The sequence below is a fragment of the Lepidochelys kempii genome, chromosome 3 (genome assembly GCF_965140265.1).
Source record: "Lepidochelys kempii isolate rLepKem1 chromosome 3, rLepKem1.hap2, whole genome shotgun sequence".
In the NCBI taxonomy this organism is placed as follows: Eukaryota; Metazoa; Chordata; order Testudines; family Cheloniidae; genus Lepidochelys; species Lepidochelys kempii.
This window is the reverse complement of record NC_133258.1, coordinates 89,409,648-89,431,907: the sequence shown is the minus strand read 5'-3', so window position 1 is coordinate 89,431,907 and position 22,260 is coordinate 89,409,648. Positions and strand designations below refer to the sequence as shown.

Sequence of the window (22,260 nt, the reverse complement as noted above, 5' to 3'; positions counted from 1 at the left end):
TTTTTCCTAATATCTAACCTAAACCTCCCCCACTGCAACTTGAGACCATTACTCCTTGTCCTGTCCTCTTCCACCACAGAGAATAGTCTAGAACCATCCTCTCTGGAACTACCTCTCAGGTAGTTGAGAGCAGCTATCAAATCCCCCCTCATTCTTCTCTTCTGCAGACTAAACAATCCCAGTTCCCTCAGCCTCTCCTCATAAGTCATGTGTTCCAGACCCCTAATCATTTTTGTTGCCCTTCGCTGGACTCTCTCCAATTTATCCATATCCTTCTTGTAGTGTGGGGCCCAAAACTGGACACAGCACTCCAGATGAGGCCACACCAATGTCGAACAGAGGGGGACGATCACGTTCCTCGATCTGCTTGCTATGCCCCTACTTATACATCCCAAAATGCCATTGGCCTTCTTGGCAACAAGGGCACACTGCTGACTCATATCCAGCTTCTCGTCCACTGTGATCCCTAGGTCCTTTTCCGCAGAACTGCTGCCTCGCCATTCGGTCCCTAGTCTGTAGCTGTGCATTGGGTTCTTCCGTCCTAAGTGCAGGACCCTGCACTTATCCTTATTGAACCTCATCAGATTTCTTTTGGCCCAATCCTCCAATTTGTCCAGGTCCCTCTGTATCCTATCCCTGCCCTCCAGCGTATCTACCACTCCTCCCAGTTTAGTATCATCCGCAAATTTGCTGAGAGTGCAATCCACACCATCCTCCAGATCATTTATGAAGATATTGAACAAAACCGGCCCCAGGACCGACCCCTGGGCACTCCACTAGACACCGGCTGCCAACTAGACATGGAGCCATTGATCACTACCCATTGAGCCCAACAATCTAGCCAACTTTCTACCCACCTTATAGTGCATTCATCCAGCCCATACTTCTTTAACTTGCTGACAAGAATACTGTGGGAGACTGTGTCAAAAGCTTTGCTAAAGTCAAGATACAATACATCCACTGCTTTCCTTTCATCCACAGAACCAGTAATCTCATCATAGAAGGCGATTAGATTAGTCAGGCATGACCTTCCCTTGGTGAATCCATGCTGACTGTTCCTGATCACTTTCCTCTCATGTAAGTGCTTCAGGATTGATTCTTTGAGGACCTGCTCCATGATTTTTCCGGGGACTGAAGTGAGGCTCACTGGCCTGTAGTTTCCAGGATCCTCCTTCTTCCCTTTTTTAAAGATTGGCACTACATTAGCCTTTTTCCAGTCATCCGGGACTTCCCCCGTTCGCCACGAGTTTTCAAAGATAATGGCCAATGGCTCTGCAATCACAGCCGCCAGTTCAAAAAAGGGATGCATCTCAGTTCAGTCAGGGCTGGCTGATGGAGGAGAGTGGATGCACGTTACAGGCTTCTATCAGGAATCCAATCGAGCCCCAAACTATGGAAGCTGGGCACCCACAGAGGATCGGGGAGATGGAAAGCCACTTATTCTGGAGGAGCTGCAGGATCCGGAATCAGTGGTAGATAGGAAGCAGCCCAGAGAACATGTCTATTGAGAGAAGAACCTGAAACCAGAGCTACTGGTTCCCTGGATCAGGACCTGGTGGAGAAGGGCAGGCCGAGGTCCCCCTACCCCTCACTGTGCCTAACACTAGGCCTCTCTGCCCTGAATACAAGGGCAGCTGCATAGACTCTGGCCACTAGGCATCACTGCCCTGAACACAAGAGGAGCTCCATAGACTCTGGCTGCTAGGTTTCGCTATCCCGAAGGCGAGGAAGCACATTGACTGAAAGGGGTTTTCCCCCCTTCTTTCTCCCCTGATGGCCTGATACCCCAGCGTGTTCTTAGCTTTTCATTGCTCTTACATGATACCTTCTAGCCACAGGTTATGACATTAGTGAGTTGGGGTACATTCAACTGGTCAGGTCAGTTGAAACTCACTACCAGATACCAATGTGCCCTTTGCTGTCTTGCACTGGATTGCTGTTAGGGTCACACATGCAAAACACTTAACTACACACAATGCCCTCCCCTGCACCCCCGCCACCTCTATCCCTGATATGTAGAATAAGTGTTGACTAAACCCTGCTGGAATCGTAGTATCTCAGTGAAGTAGGACGTATTTTGGTAGGATTTATTTTAAGAGCTAAACAAAGTTATAAGACTTCTATAGACACATATTTCTTTTTTTTTAATTGGAGTTGTATGTCTAATCCACCATGCATGGAACTGAAACTTACCCATTACTGACCCTCCGGGTCGTTGGGGAAAGCCTTTGTTGGTATGACTTGGATATTACAGATTTCAGCAGCCTTAACAGAGAATGCTGCACTTTTAAACACATGCCATTGGTCTAAACTGTGAATTCTCAAGTACCATCATGGAAAATCATAATGGCCCAAATTCATCCTTGATCTAACGTTGACTGCAATGAGTATTTCTAAATAATTTCACCAATTCTGTTTAAGGCACCAGTAGTACCAGCTCAGTTCCTAATATCGTGTAGTGATTTTCTTCCATCACAAATGTTAGAGGGAAAACTGGGAGTAGGAAGTAGTTACTATTAAAAGTAGTATGAACTTCTCTGAATATCCTTTTCAGGCAATGCTGTATTTGATACAAGATGGTGGTTTTCCACCTTTCCCATTTCCATTCCAGGGCCCCACTCCCATGTATTGGGAACCCCCTCTCCTGTTCAGCAATATTGGAAGAGCAGGGTGGATGCTAACCCCTGATATCTACTCATGACTGAGAACCTAAGATATAAGGGATATGACATGCTAAACACCCATCTCCTGCTCTCTGAAACAAGAATAATTTCTTAGATTTTATTTATTTGGCTGGGTTCATGCTCTAAATAACTCCTGGAAGCAATAGGGCACCTGAGCTGATCTGTCTCACCATTTGTGAAATTGCACAGTAAGCACTAGACAGGATTGCTTTCAGTTTTCTCCTACTGATCACAGATTTTAATTTTGAGGGGGGAAATCTTAACTTTTATAAATGGTACAAAGTGATTGTTACCATCCAAGAGAGCTTGTACAATTATATTTTTTTTTGTCAAAACGTGTCACTGTGTATTTCCCAGCTCTGTTCTGTGGACACTTACAATGTTGCACTGAGCAAAACAGTGCAGCTTTTCATCTCTCTCTCTCCATATATATATATATATAGGCAAGACTTATTTTAAGAGCTTATTTTTAGGCACTGTGGCAGTTGTTTTCTACTTTTCCATACTATGACACCCACTTCCATTCCAGGACCCTACTCCCTTCTAGGTAAGATCACCTCCTATTTAGCAATATCAGAAGAACAGTCATCATAAGAGTCATCACAAGTCTGTAACATCTATTCACAATCCCAAGTTGAGACCCTCCAAGATAAAGGATACAACATGATAAAAACCCAACTCCTCCTCTCAGGCATGAGAATCGTTTCTTAGATTTTATTAGTTGGATTATTTCATGCTCTGCATTATCCCTGAAAGCTGTAGTGCATCTGAACTGATATGTCTCATCATTTATGAAGCTGCACAGAAGCACTAGACTTTCATTTTCTCCTAGTGTTCACAGATTTTAAGGGTTTTTTTGAGGGCCTGGGAGGAGGATCTCAACTTTTATAGATGGTATGACGTGAATTTTTCACTTTTTGAAATGTTGACATTTTTTCCTCATTAAAACTTTTTACTATTTGTTGGCCCAGATCTGCTCTGAAAACAAACACTTATGGTGTTGTACCAAGCAAAATAATGCAGCTTTTTTTTCACCTTTGGGAAACAATGCCCCACTCACAAACTTTAATGCCACAAAGCCAATTGTTATCTAGGGATGGAAAGTTTTGTTAGTCATTGGAAGTCTTAGGCAGTTAGCTTCAACACATCTTGTGCTGGGATCTGCAGGATTAAATGTTTATAACAAGTGGCTGCTTCCGCCTTACCTCTGCAAAGAAAATTATCTCTGCCTTTCTCCAAGATACATGTCTTGTCCTCGTAGTTGGACCTGGGATCAGATTTCATGTTATTGAATACAGCCTTCTCCACCACAACATCCAACTCCTTTTCAGTCAGCCATTTTTCCAAGAGGTCACAAATTTTCAGCACAGCACTTCTGAGATCCTAAAATGAGCACTATTTCAATTTAACAATTCCCAAAATGAGAAAAGCAAAAGAGCCAAATAAATAAATGAGAGAATAGAGGCTAATGGGATATTTCAATAAGGGTGGGAAACTGAACATGGAATGAAAGATGCTCCTCTAATTACACTGTTCTGTAGACAAGATTTTTATTCACTGTCCCTGGCTACAGCAATATCAAATCCTGACAGGTGAGTAGCAAGATGAGTCCTTATAAGTCTCTTCTTTACGTAACCCTTCCTCATGGCCTACCAAGAGAGAACAAGCTCATTTCTGTGTGTGAGAATACTATTGCTAACATTATATGTGATAAAGGCTGACAATTTTCTGAGCAAAGAGTCTGTCTCATAGCTGTGACTCTTTTCCCAAATATCTCTATTCTTTATGTTAGCAGATGTTCCTTATTTTACTATTATATAATATAGCGTATATTTCACTATATGTTAAGTGCAGACCATGTGCAGCCCAAGAGACTATGGGTGGAATTTTCAAAAGTGACTATGTGAGTTAGACACCTAACTCCTATTGAAAGCCAGCTCAGAAACCTCCCATTTTCCTGCTGCGGGCTTTGGAAAATCTCACCCTGTGGTCCTGATTCTGCTGCCCTGACATGGAGAAGTATTTTTTTCAAGAAATGTCAGTGAAATCCATGAGACCAATGCATTTTGTGAGGAGTCACATTGTGAGCAAGGGTGGCAGAATCTGATTGGTTTACTGAATGAATGCAGTGAGGCGTTAGGCTTGGGCTACCCTTAGATGTTACGTCAACATCACTAAGATGCTCAGGGAACCATAGTATGGGGACAGAGAGGGATATACAGATTCCCTTGGAATGTGGCAGAGGTGGGAGTGGGGGGCACACAGCGCTTGCGCATGGGTGGGTAGGAATGGAGGTGAGACACACGGAGCCTCTGGCATAACTGAGGGAGTGGGGTGGGGGTCGTCCCTGACAAAGGGGATAGGAGAATGGGACACTTGTGAGTAGGGGACAAGGAAGGGATGCAAGGCAGCCCTGGCCCAGAGATACAAAGTTTGTGCCACTTCAGTGTTTAGATATAATGATATCAACAGGCCTCACCTTCTTCATCTCCTCATAAGTAAGAAAGAGAATATTGTAATCAACTCTGTAGGCATACCAGCCTCTGATGTGATCAAACCAGGAGCTAGCAAGTACTTACAAGGGGGAAAAATAATTGAATGTTAATGATCTCTGAGAGCAAAATAATTCAATCATCAACACTTTAGCACCCTACTGTCAGAAGAACGGCTGAGAATGACTGTTCAAGTCCCTCCTTTAAACACTAGGGGAAAACTTCAACAGGAAAGATTGAGGAAATTGTCTCACTCCAGAAGACCCCATAACCCAGTGGTTAGGACATGTGTGAAAGCAGGAATTTCAGCCAGGGTATCCCACATCCTCTAAGTGCTCTAACTCCTGTGTGATAGAGTAAAAAGGGGCACCACCTCTGCTGGCTGTGTTGTCATGTGGGTCCTGACGTGGTAGATGGTCTCTAAGGTGGCCTCTGAGCATAGCTACTGGATACAGTTACATGGGCAAGATAGACAGGGGACCGCCTACTTTGTGAATCCTGCCACATGAGCAAAGAACCAAGCTGCTCAGATGTGTCAGGACTGAGATATCTGTGCACATGCCCAATGGAGGCTCCTAGGGGACTTTGCCAGGGAAAACTTAGGCATCTAGGGAATTTAGGCAGCTACAGAGTTAATGGCAGCTGAACGGGGCTTGTGAGAATCTACATTTTGTGTTTAGGCCCCTAAAATGGAAATTAGACCCCCAAGACCCCCTTGTGGCTTACACCTGACACCTGACTTGGGTTTTACAGACAGTCAGACAGTTACATAGCCAACAAGTTGTGCTTTTACCTTTAGACTTCACTGGCCTCATACAATGGTACTTTACCCAGTACAACATATTTATGCTTTGGATCAGGAATCAGCAACCTTTGGCACGTGGCCCGCCAGGGTTAGCCCCCTGGTGGGTCGGGCCAGTTTGTTTACCTGCCGTATCCTCAGGTTCAGCCGATCACAGCTTCCACTGGCCACGGTTCACCACTCCAGGCCAATGGGGGCTGCAGGAAGTGGTGGCCAGCACATCCCTCGGCCCCATGCAGCTTCCTGCAGCCCTCATTGGCCTGGAGCGGCAACTGTGGTCAGTGGGAGCTGTGATCGGCTGAACCTCTGGACGCAGCAGGTAAACAAACTGGCCCGGCCCACCAGGGGGCTTGCCCAGGTGGGCCACGTGCCAAAGGTTGCCGATCCCTGCTCTGGATAGTTTACTTTTGGATAATAATTTCTATTATATTTTTTGTGAGCTACCTAGAACTAAATGCCACTGTATTATCCAAAATCCTGTGTCCTTTGTGGCAACCTGGCTTAAAGTCCAAAGTGAGGATCTTCATGGTTTCTTCAGCTCTCCAATGTGGCAAACTGAAGAGTCTGCAGCAACTTCAGCAAAAAATGGAAGATTTTTTTTTATTGAATTAAATATGAACAACTGTGCACTATTCCTGGTTTTATTAACAAACAAGTTATTTACTGTCAACTTAAATTGTCATAGAGTCATGGACTTTAAGGTCAGAAGGGACCATTATGATCATCTAGGCTGACCTTCTGCACAACACAGGCCACAGAATCTCACCCACCCACCCCTGTAAAACTCCTAACCTATGTGTGAGCTACTGAAGTCCTCAAATCATGGTTTAAAGACTTCAAGGTGCAGACAATCCTCCAGCAAGTGACATGTGTCCCACGCTGCAGAGGAAGGTGAAAACCCCCCAGGGCCTCTGCCAACCTGCCCTGGAGGAAAGTTCCTTCCCGATCCCAAATATGGTGATCAGCTAAACCCTGAGCTTGTGGGCAACACTCACCAGCAAGATACCCAGGAAAGAATTCTCTATAGTAACTCAGATCCCACCCCATCTAACATCCCATCACAGGCCATTGGGCATATTTACCGCTAATAGTCAAACATCAATTTATTGCCAAAAATTAGGCTATCCTATCATACCATCCCCTCCACAAACTTATCAAGCTTAGTCTTGAAGCCAGATATGTCTTTTGCCCCCACTGGTCCCCTTGGAAGGCTGCTCCAGAACTTCACTCCTCTGATGGTTAGAAACCTTTGTCTAATTTCAAGTCTAAACTTCCTGATGGCCAGTTTATATCCATTAGTTCTTGTGTCCACATTGGTACTGGGCTTAAATAATTCCTCTCCCTCCCTGGTATTTATCCCTCTGATATACTTATAGAGAGGCTATATTAGCTGCATTAGAGAGAACATTGCATTGTAAGAAATAATTAAGGGAGAATTCAGGAGCTGGACAGGTGACAGCTGAGTCTTTTTGGCTTTTGGGAGGGTGTGGTGGTAGTTTGGGACTGTGGACTAAGCAAAGTAGTCGGATATTTCTACTAAAGTGATCAGCATCTTACTATTTCTGTTTTCTCTGGAGAGTGCTTATTAGCATCTGCTCATCTCAGTTATTTCAGCACTTAATTGTCAAAATGTATTTAAATATTCATTAATAGGTTTCAGAGTGAATACCTAATTGAGATAAATTAAATCAGGCAACGTGCACTTTATTGGTGCACAGTTTCTCTGGAATGATTTTGCACACTGAATTTCTCTAGTGAGCTGTGGATCCTACTGCAGTCACTCCAGCCTTAGAACTGCCCTTCCTCCCAAGCCCCATGCCCATCTAAGGGGGAGACTTCTGACCAGCACCACATTCTGTATAATTTACTGACATGGATAGTTTATTCAGGCTGTGCTCAGTGAACAGGGTTTGGTTTTTTAGCAGTAAATGAAACCTTACCTTTCCCAGCTAAAAACCTCTCCAGAAAAATATGAAAATCTGGTACTGTCTCAAATATGAATGCATGCTTGCTAAAACGAAAATAGGAAACCGCAACATCCGTAGAGTTTCTGGCTACATGAATAACCTGCAAGATAAAAAAACTGACAATCTCAGCAACATTAAAGGGACACCATTAACCTTCACTGAGGGACTCTTCCTTTAGATTAAGGAAAAGCAGGAGAGGGCAAATATCTCCATGAGAGTTAGCTTAGTGGGAGTTCCTCACACACACACACACCCCCACCCCAACCTCTTGAGCTGCATGTGGCTCATTCCACTGCCCCATCTTCGGCAAGAAGTCTCCTTATGTATAAACTTGCAGGAGATATGAAATATCCCCTGTATGGAGAACATAACAGCTTATACTTACATACAACACAAAACCACTAACTTACAATATGTGTGGAATATGCAGTATTGTTGGAACTGTGTTGGTCCCAGGATATTAGAGAGACAGTGGGATGAAGTAATAAAGCTTAGAAGCGTGTCTCTCAAACCAACAGAAGCTGGTCCAATAAAAGCTATTACTTCACTCACCTTGTCTCTAATATACATTGAAAACATGCAGACTGCAATGATCATAACTCCCACTTTTGGGTGAACAGTCATGGGGTGGAGGAAGCAGCTTGGCCCAGGGGCCAAGCACAGCGGTTCCATGAAAAATGGGATCTTCATTGAATCTGGACACTGAAGTCCTGAGGTCACACTGGAACTTGTTTGTCCTGCCCCCACCCCCCTCCACACACACACATTGCTGGGGTCTAGGGAGATGGAATGGGGCCTCGGAGGAACGTGAGCCCCTATCCCTTGAGGAAGGTTGCTTTTGGAAGGGTTGTTGGAGAAAGGCAGACAACCCAGCCCTGAGGATTTGGACTGATTTATTGGAGAAAGCAATGCATTTTCTTGGTTAATTTTAATTACTTTGTAAAATTAGCATCACCATCCTTTGTTTCTCAGATCTCTTGGAGCTAAATAGTAATGCAGGTGAGTGGAAAAGAGACGTGGTGATGGACGACTGCCATAATCCATTTTATTGGAATTGTACTCTAGCCATGGAACTCTGTCAATTGTTTCAGTTTTTGCTGTTCCATCCCGATGGCCTTCATAATAAATCAAGCTCAAAATATTCTGCATACACACAGTTCCTGGGAAAGAAAATAACTTTATTTGATGATTTTTTTTAAATTAGAGCAAGAATCTGACTAAAACCAGGTGTGGTTTTGAAGATATTGTGTTTCATTTTTAAAGAAAGTACAAATACTTGCAACAATTGAAGGGTAAAGATAATACTCGGTCTTACTCTAGGGAGTTCATAAGTGCAGCAGGGAATTGTTAATTTTTGTACATTTTAATACTGTATATACGTGATGGTCAGTAACTAAATTTTCAAATATCGGATATCCATTCAGTGTAAATTCATTCCTGTGTTTTGGTGTTGATCATGAAATGGGCCATGGAAACAGAAGCTACCTCCTGTTAAAAATGTGTTAGAAATGGCTCTTTTGTTTCTATGGCTCCTACAAAGTATTGTGGACTATAATGGAGCAATTTATACAACTACACACTTGGAGCCAAATCTGGCACACCGTTGAAGTAGCTGTGTTGGGCAATAGAGAGATGTAGAAGATTCCTGGGGGAACAGGGAAAGAACCTAATCCTAGGTGGCAGGGCAAAACTACTAACAAATCCTATCGTTGGGGAGAAGATGAGAGAACAAACAACATATGACAGATGTTAATCACATCATTTATGCAGTACTAGAAGACACTCAGATACTACAGTGATAAGCATGGTATAAGAACCTGTATAGAATAGAATACAATCGAATAGACAACATCATGCCTGACGCATGACTGTCCCTGAGGGGAATGATCAGTGGAATCATGTAATGGTAGATCCACTGGTGTTACCCAAACCACCCTGTATACTTTTGCTGCAAGAGTCTCCAAGGGCCCCTGCTCCATCCATGAAATGGAAGACCCCCAGTCCTACTGCAGGGCCCATGGGAACTCACATTCACCTTATTCTCCATCATGACCACCAAACCTTTCTCAGAGTCACTGCTTCACAGGATAGAGTATCCCAGGCTGTAAGTATGGCCTACATTCTTTGTTCCTAGATGCATAACTTTACCATTGGCCATATTAAAAGGCATTGTATGTGTAAACGGGGGAACAGTCCTGCTATTGTGGGGAACTTTCCTGGCTTCTGCACTACCCTGGTGAAGTGGGCTAGTGAAAGGATCTGAGTCCTCGCTCCCACTTCCTTTACCCAGTGGCCTCCCTGCCCTTGAGGACTCCTGTCCTCCACTCCAGACATCCACTCTCCTGTCTGGCAGAGTCCTCGTAACCCCAACAAGGCTGGGCCCAGGATTCCTGGGGGGCTCGACCCCCAACCCTGCTGGGGTCACCTAGGATATGGGCTAGGGTGTCCCACTCCAGGGTACTCTCTCTGCCCTGAGCACTTCTCTGACCCACTGACCATTACATACAAGTTAAAGCAAATGCAAGTTATTTAATCAACAATTAATTTTAAAAAGAATAAAGGAAAATGGGAAAGGTTAAAGGAAACACATCACCCCGGTCTGTGGCAGGGAACATCACAAACAGTGTCTCTAGAATGTCAGGTCAGATCACAGTCTGTTCCTTGTAAGTCTCAGGCCTTCTTCTCAGGCCCTGGCTATAATGCAGGGATGCTGTGGGTTGGACACTTGCTCTGGTGGTGGCCACACGCTCTCAGGATCTAAGTGGTAGGACCCTTCTTCCCAGCGTCACCCTCGCCCTGTCGGGGTTACTGCTCACCACACCCAGCTCTGGACTGCTTCAGCCCCAGCTCCACCACTCTGTCTCAGCACTGCTGCTGCTGCTCTGCCTCCAGCTCCCTGGGCTGCTTCTCTGGCCCCTCTGGCTCTGGTTGCTACAGCTCTGCTCCCAGGGCAAGTCTGCTCTCTCTGGGCTGTGCCTCTGGCTTTGGGGCTGCAGCTCTGCTCCCACAACAGGGGCTGCTCTCTCTGTTTCTGGCACAGCTCTGCTCCCCAGCTAAACTCAGGCCCCTGCTTCCTCCTTAGCTCAGCCCCACCCTGTCTGACCCAGGCAATTCCAGCTCACAGGGAGGACAGGACCTCCCTGGCCTCCTGACTCCCTGATTAGCCTGCCCGCCCTGTCATTCAGGCTGACCTAGAGCATTGACCTCTCCTCATTGTTCCTGGGGGTTGTCAGTCTCAGGGTCCTGATTCCCCTTCGACCCTTCCCCCTTTTTAGTACTGGGAGCTAGCAACTAAAATACCCCCACTGAATGTTAGTGAGGGGGCAACAGTCCCCTTACATACGTTTGAGTCCACCTTACCAAATCATTATGTATCAGTGATCTGTCCTCTTAATTTTTTAATCAGCCTTTGTGTCATTTGCAACCTTTATCAGTGATGATTTTATGATTTCTTCCAGGACATTGATCAAAATGTTAAATAGCATAGGGCCAAAAACCAATTTTCGGATGTTTTCTAAGTAAGGCTTCTCTCCCCCCTCCTAGTCAGGGCACTCTCTTTTGCGGTGTCCTTGTCTCCCACAGGCATAACACTGCTTTGGCCAGTGTTGGGGACACTGGGCATGGCCACTAGGTAACTCGAGGGGATGGAAGACCACGAGTGTCGATGAAGCCCCCTCGCACTAGGCCCAAGTGTCCTTGGCTCCTCCCCCTGCCTGGAGGCACTCGCAGCAGTTATGAGTACTGGGCCCAAGTGTCCTTGGCACCCCTGCCTGGAGGCACACACAGCAGTTATGCTGAGGATCTGCAACAATATGTTGCAGAGTCAGACTGCCTGAAACTAAACAAGGCCAAACAGGGCAGATATGGAAGAACAATGATGAATAAAGCAGTTTTATGTATGATTTAACAGCTGGTACAGAGAACAAGGGAACTAGCTGGTAACTGGATTGGCTGGCTATATGGATACTTAGGGCAGCTTGCTATTGGATAAGTATGCTGAAGAAAGGATGTATAAAAGCCTGTGTAACTTCCTGCTTTGTGTGCAGGATTTGAGATTCTATTCTCCCTGTACCTTGTTTGCAGCTGCAGATAAACTTTTCTGCTTCTCCACCCTGTTGTGATTATTGGGTGATGCACACCGGGCAATGAACCCCTGCTGTTGCTCGCCTCTGGCACTGGGTGCCGGCAACACCAGGATTCTGGCCCTGGTACCTCCCTTTCTATGTTGCTGTCTCGGGCCTCTGCTAGCTTTTTCCCCCAGGAACTTAACTAGAGCCAGTTGCTGATCGGCCAGCTGGGCCAGATAATTCTGAATGTACCAATGTGCCTCCCACTGTCTTTGCTGGTTCTCCAGCACCTACTGCAGCAGGCCCTGGCTCCATCCCTGTTGTTTGTCACCCCCTTTCTGCTAAAGAGTCCAGAATGGGAGGGTATAAGTGCTCTCTGCACAAAAAGCATACTGTGTCTCTATTGTCTTTCCCTTTTTCTGTTATGATCTCCACATTCCCCTTGTACTGGAGTGACTGTGTGTCCATGTTCTCCATCAATGCCACAGAGTCCACTCACGGGAAGGGACACCTCCTCCTGTGCAGTCTAGGGAATCTGTTCTTTCCAGGTGTGAAGTCCTCTTCTGCTACTTGCCGCACACTCTGTTGCTTCTCTCGCTCTCACTCACTGTTTGGAACTCAGGGTACTCCTTCTTCATGACTTGGCCTCTGGCAAGGTCACTATATGTGTGGTACTCCAGAAGGGGGTCTAAAGTTCTCTCCTGACAAATGGGCTCAGGCAGTCTTCCCGGTTTCCCAACCAGCTGCTGAGGAAGTGACACTGTCTGGGCAATGAAGGGAAAGATTGCATGAGTCCATTTGTGAGGATAGTTCCCCTTCTGAGGTATCAGAGTGTAACACGTACAGTGACCTGGCTGGAGAGCCACAGCACAAAGAAGGAGCACCCTGAGCGCCACACCGTGAAAGAGAGGCAATAGAGTGCATGGCAAGCAGCAGAAGAGGGCCTTCGACCTGGAAAGAGCTGATTGCCCAGGAGGAGGCACCACTAGTGGTGAGTGGACCCCTTGACAGGCCCCCAACTCCCATGGGGAGTTAGTACCTAAATACGTTTGAAGATCTCTGCCTTTGTCCATTCTTTAAACTTTTTAAAAAACATCTATCTGCAACAATATCTATTTATCTGAAAGGGATCAAGCTATTGCTAATACAAGCTAGTAACTCCTACAGGACTATATATTCATGTTGATTCCTGCATCTTTGCTGGATTCCTCTGTTGTATCTTCTGCTAGCAAATTCATGTCTTTTCACTGGGACTATCACAATACTCATACCAACTATTTTCACAACAAATACGATAGTGAGAGGTGTCCTATAGAGCAGACATACAGCATTCTGTATTAGAGAGACAAGGTGGGTAAGGTGACATCATTTATTTCACCAGCTTCTGTTGGTGAGAGAGACAAGCTTTTGAGCTTACACAGAGCTCTTAGACTGAGATAGCTGATATCAAAGCCAACCATGTGGTTTGCCCCATGACTTCCTGGAGAAAGGCAAAGAACATTTTATTCACAAAGGTAATGCAGAGGCAATCAAATATGTTAAACAAACGCACAACTGCAGATAGCAGAGACAGGATTACACCACTGGAGTTCTTGACTCCCAGCCCCATGCTTAAATTAGCTGACCAGACTGCCTGCCCATCTGACAGCATTCTGATATGAGGACGGTTGTACCTTACTGATGAATTATAAATAAATTACACAGACAAAGCCAAATAAATTCTTTTTCTAACTGAGAAACTGTGTAGGACGGGGGGGGGGTAATTCACAGACTTTGACATCTGACTGCTCCTCATGCTTCCTATGAGACAAACTTTTTTGCTTTTTAATGGAACGGTACCTGCCAACAAAAGTCTCAAAAATATATTTTAATTTTTTTAAAAATCCATAATTTTGATTGTTAACACAGTTAACAATAGAAGACAAAAGCATCTACTAAACTGCACAAATATAGGAAGGTGCAATTGTGATTTTAAAAAATGCATACTGTCTGATGTATGTCATTTATGGGACCCAATCCTGAAAAATCTTCCAGCCCAGTGGCTTCTGTGGAGGTGCAGAGTTCTACCCAAGCAGAGCAACTCACAAAAATAAAATCTTACCAACCTGTTTATGTGAAACCTGTCCACAGAAGGATACACCAGTCTTCCAGTAAACAACATTTAGGATTGGCAGAACTTTATTTTTTGATCATTTTGATGGAAAATACCAGTGTTTATTTTTCATTTTTTTCTATAAATTTAAATATTCAGTTGTGGGAAATCATGGGGCAAGGCCAGACAATTGTATACTGACAGAGACATTGAGATTCAAAAACTTAAAGCTTCTGTTAAAATACAGTTTGTCAACCTAACATCAAACTATACAAAGCAAACATCCTTAAATCAAATTCTAATAAATTCTTAAGCAGCATTTTTCTCTGCCTATCTGTAAATTTCAATTGTCGATGAAAATATTTTCATAAGTTTGTGTGTGCACAGTGAAATTGATGCTTACTGACATTAAACCTATAAAAATCTAATCGTTCCAAACCTAATATTGGATTGTTTAGGACATACAGCTGAAATGAGTCAATCTACGGGAATATTGGGGTATTGCCTTGATAATTAAAAGCATTGCAGTTTTGTTCTCTGTTTTTGTGTAGGTCTGCAATACTTGCTCACAAAAATCATTTTAAAGGTTGCCATGTCTGTAGCAAAATGACCAAATAGCAGACAATTCTTATCTTACTCACTTTTTTGTTGTTGTTGTGGAAGCAATGAAAGAACAAATCAAGTCTGGAGAATTATTTGAAGACTGCATGATTTACACTGGAAGTTGGAGAAATGTGCTATGTGCATGTCACATCATGTAATAAACTGGCAAAATGTGTATTGCAGCCCACTGAAGTGATTGGTCTATTAATGGCTAAGGGCTTATTATTACTAGCTAGCTGAGGTACTCCATTAGCACCAGTGGACAAGGCTCCTGCTTTTAGTGTAGAAGGTCTTAGGTTCAAATGCTGGTGATAAAACAGGCAGGTGGGTTATTACACCCAGAGTCTGCGTGGCTCTATATAAATTGTGCAATTAATAATTAAATTTAATAAAAATTAACGTCACTCAATCTTTTAGCAAAAACTTTATATGTTAATACAAACACAATATGGTATATCTGCCAATTTTTTTCTCTTTAATAAACTACCTGAAAGTAAGTGAACAAATTTTACAACATTGTAGTTAGATCATTTTTAACTTAGGTTCATCAAGAATTAAAACAGTTTTTTTGTACTCCTGTCCATTTCTGCTGTTGCCCGTTTGAGGTGTTGCTGGTAAGAAAAGTTGGAATGAAAGTGAAAACTACTGTCATTTAAATAATGTTGGCTACTGAGATCTTTAATTCAGACATATACATGGAATTCGAGGCAAATTCATTACTGTTTTTTCACACAGACAATTTGAAGTCTTCACATTTGTAACAATTACTGTATTTTGTAATCTTTTACTAGGAGTCACCCCTCAGTTCAAGGGTCAGAACTGATTAAAAGAAGAAAGGCTAATGAAATCATGAAACTCCAGTCAGGTTGTGCACCAGCTGATCTGGAAGTAGTATAAATATTTGCTAGTTTTTAGGACTGAATATCAACCTTGTTTATTCAGGTGGCAGCGAGGATAAACAGAGAAGAGAAGGTAAATATTATACTGTAAGATAATGCTACTGAAGTCTTTGGTGGTAAATTTGTGAGTGACTGGAGTATTTTATATGATTGAGTGAAGTGGATTGGATGCCGTGGAACTATTTTTCCATCATTGCCCTCTGGTAATTAGCTGAGGGACATGGAATCTGTTCCTGAATTTACTGTAATTTTTTTTGTGACCATTCAGCAAAGTGTTGTTAAGGAGTTGACTAATGAAATGAATGTAATTTAAGCCATCATGGTGTTTACAGTATCAGCAGCATGATGGAGCTTTTAATTTGTAATTGAGTCAGCCCTCAGCTTTGGTCAGTCTGAGCCACACTGGCATTTCTCTCCTCTACTGTCTGCTTGTCTGTATCAGCACTTTTTGTATAGTTCCTGCTGTTGCAGCAGGGTTCATGGAGAAATAGATGTTTATACAAGTGCAGCTACTGCATCTAGTTGGCCTGCATGCCCATCTATATAACAGTGCTAGAATTTGAGATTTCCAGGAAGGTTTTATAACTCTTCTCCTTCTACATATGGGTGACTATTTTCGAGCAGCCCTTTTGCAGTGTCCCTCAAATTGAAATCTTCTATAGATCTTGCAGTGCAACCTGAAGGGTAAAAGGAAGTTGTGTAAATCTTTTAAAAGTTGAAAAAATAATAAAATTGGCAAGGAGGCTGATTGCTATAACAAAGTAGGAAGGAGAGAATCTTCAAGGTGAGTGCAGCCCTGCTGGGTGAGAGCATATCATTGTTTTGTTTAACGGCCTAAGTGCTAGGTTTGGTTTGTCATGTGACTCAAGTATTTTATCATATGGTGCTATCCTAGGGACACATCTATTTCTAAAAACAAAACAATCTTTTCTAAGTGTGATTTAAAAGCTCCATTACTTAACAGGCAGATCAGCAGATTCATTTGACAAAACCAAAACTGTAAGCTCAAGGGCAACATTTTCTGAGGTCTCAAGGAGGAAGGGTTCTCTAGAGATTGCATATTGGTATGTTTCTGTCCCTAAAGTGCACTAGGCCACAATGGGAAGCAAAAGGATAAACTCCCCAAGTCTGGCTCTTGCACCAGTGGACGAAGTTGATCACACCTTTCCCCCCATCCCCCATCTTCTTGCTGCTCAATCTTTCATTTCCCATCTTGGCAACTTTGATCTGAGTTTCAAGAGAAATGGGAGTTCTCAGATTTTTTTCTCCATATACACTTCTAGTCTATTAGAACTAGTGTAGATCATGGGTTACTATGGACCTTGTCAGATGTGATATTACTAAATTACTTATGCTATTCAAAGGGGCAGGTAGAATGTGAGTATAGAAGAATTGCAACAATTCCTGCTCAGAAAGTCCTTCTTTTGCAATATATTCTAATCTGATACTTTTCCTGAAATATTCAATAGTGAAACTGAATTTTGTCTTGCTGATACAAAAATATGCAACTTATTAATAATGATGATCTGCATATTTTATTTACATTTTTTTTTTTTACAAAAATAAGGTGAGAACAAACAAACCAACAATAACAAGAAGTAAAGGAATGGAAAGGAAAGGTGGCGGGGGGAGAGTATTCTGCATCTCTGCAGACATCCGAAGTGAGCTGTAACTCACAAAAGCTTATGCTCAAATAAATTTTTTAGTCTCTAACGTGCCACAAGTCCTCCTTTTTTTAGAATATAAAATCATCTTAGAAATACAGATTAAGAAAATGTAAAACAGAGAAGAGTTGCATCATGTATTCCATAATATTTAATGTTGTATTCAGCAGGACAGCTGACTTGCCCTTACTACAAAGTTTTTGCAAATAAATCTCTGACAAACTGCAGGATAAATCAAAAAACCCGTGAACGACATTTTTTATTCCCAAGTTTAGTGCTTTTAATTAGGTACCTTCTGCATGTCCAGTCTTCATCTTCTGGCATGCAGTGGAAAACATATTCCATTTTCTTTAGAAAGAAATTGCAGAAGAGTGGTTTTTCAAATGTCATTTGCTTCATGTGGGTTCAGGGATTCGGCTGGAAGGGGGTGTGCAGGGAGGGGGAGAGGAGGGAGACAGTGGGGAGAGGGCGGGGCTTGGGGCAGAGCAGGGGTGGAGTATGGGCCACAGGTGCGCTGGGGAGCAGGCCTCCCCAAGCAGCAGCTTCACCCACTGCCCATGACAGCCTGTAAGAGCGGGTCGGCTCCCGCACACCCAGCACGCACTGCAGCCTCCGTAGGCAGGGGCCGTATTCACAGAGCTGAATGCAACCATGCATTCTGCGTGAGGGAGAGAGTACGGGGGTTTCTGCGGGGAACTGAGACTCTGCTGCCACGAGGCAGACCGGGTGGCTTGGTATCCTTTGCTGCCTTGTCCTTCCCCCCAGGGCTGCAGTTGGGCATAGGGGCACCAGTTTAATAATACTGTCTAGGGCCCCATAAATCTTTCTTCCGGCAGCTCACGGAAGTTACTAGATCACAGGCCCTGGTTCTCATGGGAGACTTCAATCACCCGGATATCTGCTGGGAGAGCAATACAGCGGTGCACAGACAATCCAGGAAGTTTTTGGAAAAGGTAGGGGACAATTTCCTGGTGCAAGTGCTGGAGGAACCGACTAGGGGCAGAGCTCTGCTTGACCTGCTGCTCACAAACCGGGAAGAATTAGTAGGGGAAGCAAAAGTGGATGGGAACCTGGGAGGCAGTGACCATGAGATGGTCAAGTTCAGGATCCTGACACAGGCAGGAAAGGAGAGCAGCAGAATACGGACCCTGGACTACAGACAAGCAGACTTTGACTCCGTCAGGGAACTGATGGGCAGGATCCCCTGGGAGGATGAGGGGGAAAGGAGTCCAGGAGAGCTGGCTGTATTTTAAAAAATCCTTACTGAGGTTACAGGGACAAACCATCCCGATGTGTAGAAAGAATAGTCAATATGGCAGGCGACCAGCTTGGCTTAACAGTGAAATCCTTGCTGATCTTGAACACAAAAAAGAAGCTTACAAGAAGTGGAAGATTGGACAAATGACCAGGGAAGAGTATAAAAATACTGCTTGGGGATGCAGGAGTGAAATCAGGAAGGCCAAATCACACCTGAAGTTGCAGCTAGCAAGAGATGTTAAGAGTAACAAGAAGGGTTTCTTCAGGTATGTTAGCAACAAGAAGAAAGTCAAGGAAAGTATGGGCCCCTTACTGAATGAGGGAGGCAACCTAGTGACGGAGGATGTGGAAAAAGCTAATGTACTCAATGCTTTTTTTGCCTCTATCTTCACGAACAAGGTCAGCTCCCAGACTACTGCACTGGGCAGCACAGCATGGGGAGGAGGTGACCAGCCCTCTATGGAGAAAGAAGTGGTTCGGGACTATTTAGAAAAGCTGGATGAGCACAAGTCCATGGGGCTGGATGCGCTGCATCCGAGAGTGCTAAAGGAGCTGGCGGATGTGATTGCAGAGCCATTGTCCATTATCTTTAAAAACTCATGGCGATCGGGGGAAGTCCCGGACGACTGGAAAAAGGCTAATGTAATGCCCTCTTTAAAAAAGGGAAGAAGGAGGATCCTAGAAACTACAGACCAGTCAGCCTCACCTCAGTCCCTGGAAAAATCATGGAGCTGGTCCTCAAGGAATCAATTCTGAAGCACTTAGAGGAGAGGAAAGTGCTCAGGAACAGTCAGCATGCATTCACCAAGGGCAAGTCATGCCTGACTAATCTAATTGCCTTCTATGATGAGATAACTGGCTCTGTGGATGAGGGGAAAGCAGTGGACGTGTTGTTCCTTGACTTTAGCAAAGCTTTTGACACGGTCTCCCACAGTATTCTTGCCAGCAAGTTAAAGAAGTATGGGCTGGATGAATGGACTATAAGGTGGATAGAAAGTTGGCTAGATTGTCGGGCTCAATGGGTAGTGATCAATAGCTCCATGTCTAGTTGGCAGCTGGTATCAAGTGGAGTGCCCCAAGGGTCGGTCCTGGGGCCGGTTTTGTTCAATATCTTCATAAATGATCTGGAGGATGGTGTGGATTGAACCCTCAGCAAGTTTGCAGATGACACTAAACTGGGAGGAGAGGTAGATACGCTGGAGGGCAGGGATAGGATACAGAGGGCCCTAGACAAATTGGAGGATTGGGCCAAAAGAAATCTGATGAGGTTCAACAAGGACAAGTGCAGAGTCCTGCACTTAGGATGGAAGAATCCCATGCACCACTACAGACTAGGGACCAAATGGCTCGGCAGCAGTTCAGCAGAAAAGGACTTAGGGGTTACAGTGGATGAGAAGCTGGATATGAGTCAACAGTGTGCCCTTGTTGCCAAGAAGGCCAATGGCATTTTGGGATGTATATGTAGGGGCATTGCCAGCAGATCGAGGGACATGATCGTTTCCCTCTATTCGACAATGGTGAGGCCTCATCTGGAGTACTGTGTCCAGTTTTGGGCCCCACACTACAAGAAGGATGTGGAAAAATTGGAATGAGTCCAGCGGAGGGCAACAAAAATTATTAGGGGACTGGAACACATGACTCATGAGGAGAGGCTGAGGGAACTGAGATTGTTTAGTCTGCGGAAGAGAAGAATGAGGGGGGATTTGATAGTTGCTTTCAACTACCTGAAAGGGGGTTCCGAAGAGGATGGATCTAAACTGTTCTCAGTGGTAGCAGATGACAGAACAAGGAGTAATGGTCTCAAGTTGCAGTGGGGGAGGTTTAGGTTGGATATTAGAAAAAAAAATTTCACTAGGAGGGTGGTGAAACACTGGAATGCATTACCTAGGGAGGTGGTGGAATCTCCTTCCTTAGATATTTTTAAGGTCAGGCTTGACAGAGCCCTGGCTGGGATGATTTAGTTGGGAATTGGTCCTGCTTTGAGCAGGGGATTGGACTAGATGACCTCCTGAGGTCCTTTCCAACCCTGATATTCTGTGAAGTCCTAAGGACAGCCTGACTGCAGCCCACTTTCCTGCAGCCCCTTTTCTGCCCTCAGTTTCTGGGCTTTATACAGGTGCCTCCTGTTCCTATCCAGCTGAGCCTGCTTCCAATTAGTGGCTCCTTTGCAACCTAAATCTCTCTGCTGCTCACTGCTTAATTGGTTGATTGGGCCCACCTGGCCTAATTCAACCCACCTGGCCTAATTCAACCTTTGCAGCCTTGAGGCCCCAATAGACATTCCTGGGGAACATCCTGCTCTTCTAAAATGCATGTATCAGCAACTTCAACATAATTCTTATCAGGAAGGACGTGGGGGGAAAGCTGCCCTTTCTGTGACACCCAAAACTCCCTCCCCTCCTGCCTTGGTCAAATTGAGAGTGCTGAACGGCCATTTACAGCCTGCTGACTTGGCTGCTTTTAGCAATAATCTGTAATGGTTTCAGGCACTTTACTGGTTTGCCAAAGTCTCCCTGTACTAGTTCACTGAGTTGTGGGTATTCACAGCTGACGTTGATCCAGAAAACAGGTAGAGTCATTTCATGAAACTGTAATTTTGGACCCTCATCACTTGACAGTTCCAGATACTTGTCCTCCAATGATGGTGACAGAGAGATCTCAATTTCTAGAGAGGAGACTGGATCACTGCTTTCCTTTCCATGGATCAGAGTTTGATAGGAAATAGTCATTGAATTTTTGGAGAGTTGATTGGAGAAGGGATGCAATTATTTCATGTAGGAGAGGCAGATCCACATCTTTACTGTCATCAATAGCCAGAAATGCAAAAGATAGAAACATGTCACAACAGTCACGTCCAACTGTCTCTTTTCAGACTTGAAGCTTTTTTTTAAAGGCATGATCTTGTCAGCCAATACAAAGACACTCAACATACTTCCCTGCATAGAGAGATTAAGCTGACTGAAGTTATCAAATATATCTGCCAAATATGCAAGTTTGGTAAGCCATTTAAAATCCTGAATGCATGCTGCCAGAGGGGCTTATTTTGAAACAGAAAGATTCATGTCACAGTTCATAATTCAGTTTAATGCTTTGCCACGGGATAACTGTTAGGATATAGATATTCAGGCCTGTCTGTAAAGGCCTAAACTCTAAGAATGTAGGTATATGTTTATTATTTAGCTAGTAACAGAGGTATACAAGAAAGAATCTGTGTAAGGGCTTTCTCTCACTGTGACAGTCTGAGGCCCTGTTCTTAGGCCAAAGCCTTTGGCTAAGCAGCAGAGGCAGCCATAAGCTGGGAAGCGAATGGTCACATCCTCACATTCCAAACTAGTCAATCTGGGGCTGTTAGAAAGGTGATCCGATCTATCACCTCCAGAGAAAGGGAAGAGCCTAGAAGATGTAAAAGGAAATTTATGTTGATAGTTTTCTGTCTGGTAAGAATTCACTTATCAATAGACACAGCTGGGAAACCCTTATGTCTTTATCGATGTAGTTGTGATATCCTCACTTCTGTATTGTTTTGTCATCATAGTTCCCACTTTGCTATTGTTTATCGGCATGGTCTCTGTCTGGTTCTTTGATTGTTTCTGTCTGCTGTATAATTAATTTTGCTGGGTGTAAACTGTTTAAGGTGGTGGGATATAATTGGTTAGCTAATCATGTTACAATATGTTAGGATTGGTTAGTTAAATTTCAGTAGAATGATTGGTTAAGGTATAGCTAAGAATAT

The 22,260-nt window shown here is 44.0% G+C and overlaps 1 protein-coding gene across 1 annotated transcript; it reads right to left on the bottom strand.

Moving 5' to 3' along the window:
- Window positions 1–3,809: 3,809 nt before the first annotated feature.
- Window positions 3,810–21,256, bottom strand: LOC140908783 (amine sulfotransferase-like). Its single transcript, XM_073336657.1, is given in 5 exon segments — window positions 3,810–4,067; window positions 5,164–5,258; window positions 7,919–8,045; window positions 8,882–9,121; window positions 20,978–21,256. Coding segments are annotated over 5 exon segments (999 nt in total).
- Window positions 21,257–22,260: the final 1,004 nt, after the last annotated feature.